This window comes from Clupea harengus, chromosome 20, assembly GCF_900700415.2.
Source record: "Clupea harengus chromosome 20, Ch_v2.0.2, whole genome shotgun sequence".
Classification (NCBI taxonomy): domain Eukaryota; kingdom Metazoa; phylum Chordata; class Actinopteri; order Clupeiformes; family Clupeidae; genus Clupea; species Clupea harengus.
This window is the reverse complement of record NC_045171.1, coordinates 9621958-9631044: the sequence shown is the minus strand read 5'-3', so window position 1 is coordinate 9631044 and position 9087 is coordinate 9621958. Positions and strand designations below refer to the sequence as shown.

General features: G+C 44.0%; 1 protein-coding gene across 2 annotated transcripts; it reads left to right on the top strand.

Moving 5' to 3' along the window:
- The first annotated feature begins 5181 nt into the window (after positions 1-5181).
- LOC116225145 (cadherin-related family member 2-like) lies at positions 5182-8908 on the top strand. Of its 2 annotated transcripts, XM_031586866.1 has the most exons (11): positions 5182-5285; positions 5744-5814; positions 6001-6069; positions 6174-6310; positions 6433-6486; positions 6576-6665; positions 6957-7046; positions 7148-7270; positions 7615-7758; positions 7936-8612; positions 8702-8908. In XM_031586866.1, the coding sequence occupies exons 2-10, from the start codon at positions 5760-5762 to the stop codon at positions 8050-8052; spliced, it is 879 nt and encodes a 292-aa protein (XP_031442726.1). In that variant the 5' UTR covers positions 5182-5285; positions 5744-5759; the 3' UTR covers positions 8053-8612; positions 8702-8908. The 2 variants fall into 2 exon arrangements, with proteins under 2 accessions (XP_031442726.1, XP_031442727.1); XM_031586867.1 differs by lacking the exons at positions 5182-5285; positions 5744-5814 and adding an exon at positions 5845-5928.
- Positions 8909-9087: the final 179 nt, after the last annotated feature.

Sequence of the window (9087 nt, the reverse complement as noted above, 5' to 3'; positions counted from 1 at the left end):
AATCACATGGTGAAGTTTGCGGACGACACAACTCTGGTGGGTCTCATCACCAAGAACGATGAGACCCACTACAGGAAGTCTTCCTCCAACTCCCGGGGCTCGGGCAGGAATTCTGGGGCGGTCTGTTCCGCACCAGCTGTGCAAGCCTCTGGGATTGCCTCCGGGGCAGTTAGGCCTTGAGGACTCATGGGGGCAGTTGCCACCGATCTTAACTCCACATGCTTTGAGGATGGGAAGAGGAAAACTGCAGAACCTTCCGGTGGTGTCATAGGACTTGTTGCTACTGAGTGACACATGACCTCCAAGCTCACACGTGTCTTCACACTCCCAACTTTACATGCCTCGGGGATGGCCTCTGGGGCAGTTAAGTTCTGGGGGCTCATTGGGGCAGTTGCCACTGATTGCATCATTACCCCAGCTGTGTGGGCATCGGGCAGTGGCGGCTGGTGAATTTTTTTTGGGGGTGGGGCGCAGTTGGGCTGCGCGGTTAAAATAGCACTCCACAATGAGAAGAAACAAAGCTTTATTTCAAGAACACACAGTGCTCAACACTATCCAAGAACAACCATCAACAAACTGTAACTTTGGGCATGAGAGGTTCAGAGCAGAATGGTTTCAGAGGTTTACAGAATAAAACAGGTGCCCACACTCTCACATGAAAGAGGTTTAGAGCACAAAAGATTCAGAAAGAGACATCACATTTTACATTGGGTGTTTGACAAGAGTAGGCCCCACTACTTGTAAAGAAATTTAGCCCTCCTCTCGTTCAAGTTGGCAAATCTCTCAATAACTTTTCCCTCACAACAGCCAGCATACAGTCAAGAAGTTCATTCTGGACTGTTTTGGATGTTCCCTTAAACACAGTCGCGCTCTCAAGATGCTCTTTCAGTGCACTGTCAAGTGGGGCAACGACATCCACCAAGCCACGGAATATCCCTGGGTTATCCGAGTTCTCGCTCTCATCATGACCACGCAGGGCCAACTCAAACGCACCACAGAACTTCACACAGTCTATTATTCTTGAGAGAATGTGTCTGTTTTTCCTTACTTCTTCATTGTGTTTTCGAATGCCAATTCGGTACCCTTCGTCGAGCTGCTTTTTTGCTATACTCAGTCTTCCAAAGAGGCTCAGCTTCAGGCTGTTAGTTAGATGGCTGCGGCAAGATTTGTGCTTCTTACATTTATTGTTGAAGTGCTTTAGATCCCTCATCCCCGTTGCAGTCCAGATTGTTTCAGTCCCAGGACTTTGGAACAACAGGCAGGGAAAACAAAAAAACGCATCACTCACTGAACAACCAGCTAACCAGCTCCAGTTAGCATACAGGCTCGAGGAGGATCTACGGGTGTACATCCTCCCGCGGTCGATGCTCTGCTGCTGCATTTTTAAATCCGGACGTTCGGGTGCCATGTCTTTCAGTCTCTTCTTATCGACATCTGATCGTCGTTGAAAGGTGTTTCACAAAGAGATACCACAGAGTTTTCAGTCGCCATACTCACAGAATCAAAGTCTCTGCTAGCTATGTTGCTCTCGTAGATACGTGAGATTTATATGGGATGTGAGGGAATGATAAAGGTCTCTGATTCGACGAATAGTCCAGTCGCGTTGAAATAAGAAACGATGTCATTGGTTAGGGCGCAAAATTTTGCGCCCCAGGATCGAACTTTCATCCGCCAATGAGAAGCTGTCCTTGCTCAAATGTATGTGAAAAGTATGAGAGCTCCCATTGACTTCCATTTGGCCGGCGCCCCTCCAGGGAGGAGGGGCTTATCTCAGTGATAACGAATGGCAATATATTATATTTGGTCACATTTAAGTGGTTGTTGACAGGGGCTTACGGTCTCCCACACACATTCAACGCGTTAACACAGTACATTTCTTATTTTAATTGTTTGGTATATAATGTTTTTTTTTTTTTTCATCTAAAAATTTTAGGAGGGGCGGCGCCCTTGCGCCCTGTATTGACGCACCGCCACTGGCATCGGGTATGGCCTCTGGGGCAGTTAAGCTCTGGGGGCTCATCGGGGCAGATGCCACTGATCGCATCATTACCCCAGCTGTGCAAGCCTCCGGGATGGATTCTGGGGCAGTTTAATTCAGTGGACTCATCGGGGCAGTTGCTACCGATCTCATCTCCACCCCAGCACTGCGAGCTTCGGGTATAGCTTCTGGGGCAGTTAAGTTCTGGGGACTCATCGGGGCAGTTGCCACTGATTTGAACTCCTTCTCTGCAGTGTTGGCACTGACCATGCCTGTTTTGGCTGAGGAGTATGGGAAAAGAAATGCAGCAGAGCCTTCAGGTGGAGTCATGGGACTGGTGGCCACAGAGTGGCACGCCACCTCCAGACTGGACTGCATCTGCACCGTCTTGCCGAGAGACGAACTAAACCCGCCACTGGAGAGATCCAGCGTCTTGACTTTCTGGAGGCGTTCCGTCGATTCACTGCTCTGGGTCTTGTTTGTGCTAGACAGTGGCTCCACATCTTTATTCTTAGTGGCATTACCAGAGACAGTGGGCTTAGCATCTGTGTGAATGGACTTTTCAGAACATTGATTGCTGGGGTCTGTGTTCAGATCACCCTTGAGTGGGCTGTTTGCTTCCGTGGGCTGTTGAACCTCAGACTGGGCTTTCTGTAAACAACCTGAACTCTTGCTGTCAATGGGATCAGCAGACTCTTTGCTACCATAGTGCACCTCAGCTTGTTCATGCTGGACATTAGACACACCGTCTCTGCCAGTTTCCACGGAGCTGGAGCCAACTATTTGGGGCCTCTCCACTTCACTTGTTGATGTGAGGCTGGCCACTACAATGAAGCCCTCCCCAGCCCCCTCGGAGCCTTCTATGGCCACCACTTCTTGGTTTGAGGCTCCACGGGGTGCACTGTAGCGTGCATGTTGTCCTCTTTGTCATGCCAGTCTACGAGAACGAGAAAGAGAGTTAATGCAGTTAGTCTCCTGCTTCGTTGTGTGTCAGTGTATGTCTGTGTGTTTTTTGTACGTGCATGTTTTTCAGGTTCAAGTTGGATGACAAGGCACGAGCAACATATCAGACACTCTTGGTAAGGACATTTGGACGTAGATCCCTGGAAGGAAACATGTAACATCTCATGTACTGTATGTTGTGGGCGCAGACTGTGCCGACTGCAGTGGATGAGCTCTGAAGGGGGAACTCTCTTGCTCGTGTGCCACACCGCTTTAGAAGCAGATGCCATGCCACTGCTAAGCTGCTTTTCAGTGTGTATAAGAAAGTGAAGAGGCTCAATCAACTAAGTAAGTAAGTAAGACTTTATTTATATAGCACATTTTTCACACGAGTTGAAGTTTAAAGTGCTTTACATAAAATCAATAAAACACCCTTCTGTCTAAAAGTCTGTGCTGACCAGCTGGCCCCCATCTTCACACGGATCTTCAACAGATCTCTGGAGCTGTGTGAAGTCCCCTCCTGCTTCAAACACTCCACCATCCTCCCGGTTCCCAACAAAACCCTCCATCGCTGGACTGAATGACTACAGGCCCGTCGCCCTGACGTCTGTGGTCATGAAGTCCTTCGAGAGACTGGTGTTGTCCCACCTGAAGGTCATCACAGGCCCCCTGCTGGACCCTCTGCAGTTTGCCTACCGGGCTAATAGGTCAGTGGATGATGCAGTTAACATGGGACTGCACTACATCCTGCAACACCTCGACTCCCCAGGGACGTATGCAAGGATGCTGTTTGTGGACTTCAGCTCGGCGTTCAACACCATCATCCCAGAAGTCCTCCTCACCAAACTCACCCAGCTCATTGTGCCTGCCTCCACCTGTCAGTGGATTACAAAACTCCTCATAGAAAGGAAGCAGAAGGTGAGGCTGGGAGAAATTACATCCAGCACCCGGACTGTCAGCACTGGTGCCCCCCAGGGATATGTGCTCTCCCCACTACTCTTCTACCTGTACACAAACGACTGCACCTCAGGAGACCCGTCTGTTCAGCTCCTGAAATTTGCAGACGACACAACAGCCATCGGCCTCATCCGAGATGGAGATGAGTCTGCATACAGGAGGAAAGTTGAACAGCTGGCCCTGTGGTGCAGTCGCTACAACCTGGAGTTGAACTCGCTCAAAACTGTGGAGATGATAGTGGACTTCAGGAGGAGCCCCCCATCACTGCCCCCCCTCACCATACTGAACAGCACTGTGTCTGATGTGGAATCCTTCAGGTTTCTGGGTTCCACAATCTCTGAGAACCTGAAGTGGGAGCCAAACATCAAAACAGTCATCAAAAAGGCCCAGCAGAGGATGTACTTCCTGCGCCAGCTCAGGAAGTACAACCTGCCTCAGGAGCTGCTGATCCAGTTTTACACTGCAGTCATTGAGTCTGTTCTCTGCACATCCATCACTGTCTGGTTTGGATCGGCCACTCAACTGGACAGGAACAGACTACAACGGACAGTCAGGTCTGCAGAAATGATTATTGGTGCCGACCTGCCCACCATCCAGGACCTGTACACCTCCAGAGCCAGGAAACGGGAAGTGAAAATCATTGCAGACCCCTCACACCCTGGACATAATCTGTTCCAACTCCTCCCCTCTGGCAGGCGCTACAGATCTCTGTACACCAAAACCGCCAGACACAGGAACAATTTCTTCCCCCTTGCCGTCCCTCTAATGAACAGTTGACAAATTATTATATTTCATTATTATATTATATATATTCATTTTTTTTATGCTAAACTGTTGTGTTATACTGTATGTTTTCAGTGTAAGTACATTGAGAGCCACGAAACCCAGAAAAAAATCCTTGTATGTGAAAATGTATTTGGCCAATAAACACGATTCTGATTCTGATTCTGAAAAGTAAGCAGCAAGAGCAATACATGGAGTAAAAAAAATAAAATCAACATCGTATCAGAACCTGATGTTCCGATAGGCTTCATGGATTACTAAAATCATGATAAAAGGAATAAAAGTAATAAAACCCTTCTGCTTGGTCTTTAGCTCAGTCAGAACCATAGATAGATAGATAGATAGATAGATAGATAGATAGATAGATAGATAGATGGATAGATAGATACTTTATGATTCCCGAGGGAAATTTAGGAGTGCTGCCATGCCGCTGCTGAGCTGCTTTTCAGTGCGTATAAGAAAGTGAAGAGGCTCAATCAAGGCACACACAGTGTTAATGATTTACTTTTATACTCTCCCGGCTGTAAACGGCAGGGTGGTACCAGCCAAAGGTCCTCTTCTACCTATAGTCTCTCCTTATTCACCAGAAGGCATCTGTCCCGAATGTTATAGAGTGCACTGTCAGGTACGTCTCTCATATAACTCTCGTTTCCCAGGTAAAGAAAAACCGTGTGCCTCTTTTTGGGGTTTTTGTCTGTCTTTATCTGTTTTATCAGTATTTGAAAATGTTCATTACTGACTGAGGTTGTGTGTGTGATTGATGAGAATATTGAAAACATATCTGAGACTAAATCAGCTGTTAAGTACTGCAAACAAAGGGTATGTTTTAGCCTCTTATCATGATTCAGTTTAACAGGACTTCAAAGGAAAGTTTTTTTAAATCATAGTAGTATTAGTTGACATAGTAGACATGTCTTCTGAGAAAACTGTTGGATGAAGTTTACTAGTTTACTAAAACATAATGAAATAATGGTGTTAAATATTTGAAATGTAATAACTGATTAATATGATTGAGTGAAATAATTGAAACATAATGTGTAAAATGGTCATGATAACTTACTTTCCATTCTATTATGCGTCCAGAGTGCTACACACGGAAATGGGGCGGGTGACGATCATTTCCTTTCTTGTCCTAGTGACTTTAACTGCCAAAGGTGAGTTGGGTTTCTTATCAATTTTTTATTATACAGATTTGCCGGAATGGGTTAGGCTGAAGAACATACATTTGAACTGCTTGATCACGATCCCCAGGAAATTGAGATAATAATGTAAGTAGTTGGTTCCCAGTTAGTTTGTTTTTGTTAGTTAGTTTGTTGTTATTGACTCGTTTGTTACTCCAGCCCACAGTAATTCGCCCCCAGAAATCACGACAGATGTTACCATTGATGTTCGTGAGGACACCCCTGTAGGTGCGTATGTGTTTCTGAATCTGCTGCAGTCTTGTAATGGCATTCTTTGTACTCAGTATACTTTATGTGGTTTGCATCGTGGTCCAAGTGTTTTCTCTGAACAGGTCATCGTGCATTTATGATTACTGCAACGGATCCTGAAGGGGAACCACTGACATACAGTTTTAAATCTGTGTCAGCCTTTTTCCAGCCTAACCCGACGACAGGAGAGGTAACAGTCAGGTCTCCACTGGACAGAGAGGTTAGTTTATCGGCAACTACTTTTATATGGGAACAAAGTTTAAACTTTACAAAACCATCTGTGGTCATTGATTTTATATTATGTGTTTTAATGCTGTTTTAAAACTCTTCTGTTCCCTTTAGGGGCAGGAAGTACACACGTTAATGCTAGTAGTCAGTGATGGTTATTTCACAGATGTAAGTCTTCATTTAGCATCTTTTTTTATTCTCTTCCAGAGAGTATGAGGCTCTTTTTTCCCTTTTCTAATGCTTTTATGTATTTTCAGGTGCAAAAACCAGTTACTGTAATATTAAAAGATGCTAATGACAACCAGCCTGTATTCCAAGGGACACCATATAATGCCAAAATTCCAGAGGTAAGTGATTCTATTTTTTTGTATATCTGTCTGTCTCTCATCAACTTGTCTCTCAACTCATGTCTATCTATCTATCTATCTACCTGTCTTTCTCTGTCTGTCTGTCTGTCTGTCTGTCTGTCTGTCTGTCTGTCTGTCTGTGAGGTTATTCATTCATGCATCATACCATCATACAGTTAATGTTGATCCCTGATGATTAGCACAGTAAAGGTGTTGGAATGATCGCCACAATAGTGTTTATCCTTTGTGAGTGTGAGGTTGTCTAAATCTGTTGATAATCCCCCCCAACAGAATGCAGCCCTAGGGACCACTGTTTTAAGAGTGTCCGCAAAAGATGCTGATGATGGAACTTCTGGATATGTGGGCTATTATATGTCTGGGGTAAGGAATATTTATGAAAGATGATGTAAGACCTAATTGCAATCAGTTTGATCCTATCAAATAAAAGTCACAGAAAATGATAATTGTGACTAATCCCAAAGGTCACACCAAGTGATGGAGCAGGTCTCTTTGAAATCGAGGAAAGAACTGGGGCTATCACACTGATGGGAGGACTGAGCTTCACAGAGAAAAGCACTTTCTATCAGTTAAATGTCACTGCAATGGTAAATGTGAAGATGTTACCCCACCCTGTCCGTTCATTTTCAGTTTTCTGATGTCTTACTAGAATGATCCATGCATTAAAAATGTACTGTACAATTATTCTGTAAGATATAGTGTGAATATATTTAAAACATGTTAAATACCTTCTCGGCCACAAATGCCTTAACATGTGTATGTGGCTTGATAGATTCATATATGGTTCACACGTGCTCAATATATACACATGTTTTTTTATGCACATGACTAGAAAAAGAATCAGGTATGCCTAGTCATGTAGAGCTACAGTATTTCTAGGAAAAGAGATGCAGTCATGCCTATTTGCTTTAAATTATTTTTTTCTTTCAAGGATGGTGGTGGGATACTTGAAGGACAGCATGTTATTCAGTCAAGCTCAGTCTTCATCTTTGTTAATGTGGAGGATGTCCCAGATATAGACCCTCTGTTCGTGAATCTCCCCAGCACTGCCACTGTGGAGGAAAGAACTCCTGCGGTGAGTGACTGAATGTTTTGTGTATTCCGTGAAAATTACGATGATGATAAATGTCCCAACCATTACCCTCCTGTTTGGCAAAACAATCCCTAAAAAAAAAAAAACAGTAATGACAAAGTTTTATTTAAAAAAGATCTGCTTGAAAAAGATGTCGTCTCTGCCCCTCTTGCCAACCAGGGTATATCGGTCTTTAAAGTGCAAGCCAGAGACCCTGACACAGGCATCAGCTCACCGATAAAGTACAGCATTACAAGTGAGAGAATTATCACTCAATCATTGCATTGTCATGAATGACCTGTAAAATGTTGTATTGTTAAAGGAAGAGCTGTTGTATTGCTGCATAGCTGGGCTGGGCAAAATGACCTAAAATACATTTTATGATTTACTTTAATTTAATTTAATTTACAGATTTACCTTGGTGAGAATAAATCCAATAGAAGTTTTCTTGTATTGGCAAGTTTCAAAATACCACTTTGATATATTTGGGAACATAAGTGCCAGGCAAATATCCTAATCTGTTTAAAGGACATCAATACTTAAAATCATTATGCATTTTTGTAATGTAATCACAACCTGACATGCATAATTTGTCATGATAAATTCATTTAGGACAGTATTTGATCAGAAATTACGGTATCTGTTCATTTTCGAATAACTGCCCAGCCCTAGTAAGTGGGTGCCCACTACAGTAGGATGCTCCCCTACGTTTTCCTCAGTCATTCCCTCCTCTCTCAGGCGACTCTGCAACTGGCCTGTTCCAAATCGATATGGATAGTGGCGTCATATCTGTCCAAGCACCATTTGATCGGGAGCAGTATTTGGAATCAGATGGAGTCATCACTCTAGAAATAAAGGTGCCTGCCACAGCTTTTCTCCTGTCTTTGGCGATGATGAGTTTTCCATTCACTACCATGCATGCGAGTAACTGAACACTCTTCCTTAGGCAGAGGAGTCCATACTGAATGTGCTTGGTGTCAATGCATTTGCAACCAGTGAAATTCAGATCACCATCGGGGACGTAAACGACAATAAACCAGATTTTTACGATTGCACTGAGGCCTGTGTTATTCAGAACACGTTCAGTGGGAATATAGATGAGCATTCAGCTGTTGGACTCTCTGTGTTGGGCCTGAGCATGGAGGTGATGGATGGGGATAAGGTTAGAATTCTGTTTTATTCTAAATTCAGTTTTTTGTCTGAATTCTGTTTTATTCTGAATTCTGCAGGTGTAGCTGCAGCCACAAGTGCCACAAAAAAACCTCAAAACTCAAATAAACCTTTATTGGTTCGATTAGTTTTTCTTTATTACTTTATTATGAATACTGAAGT

Bases quoted from the DNA above. Each gene is read 5' to 3' on its own strand.
- LOC116225145 (XM_031586866.1), top strand. From the start codon at position 5,760: ATGGGGCGGGTGACGATCATTTCCTTTCTTGTCCTAGTGACTTTAACT. The intron at 6,070-6,173 runs GTGCGTATGTGT...TTCTCTGAACAG, and splicing joins TCGTGAGGACACCCCTGTAG to GTCATCGTGCATTTATGATT. The intron at 6,487-6,575 runs GTAAGTCTTCAT...ATGTATTTTCAG, and splicing joins GTGATGGTTATTTCACAGAT to GTGCAAAAACCAGTTACTGT.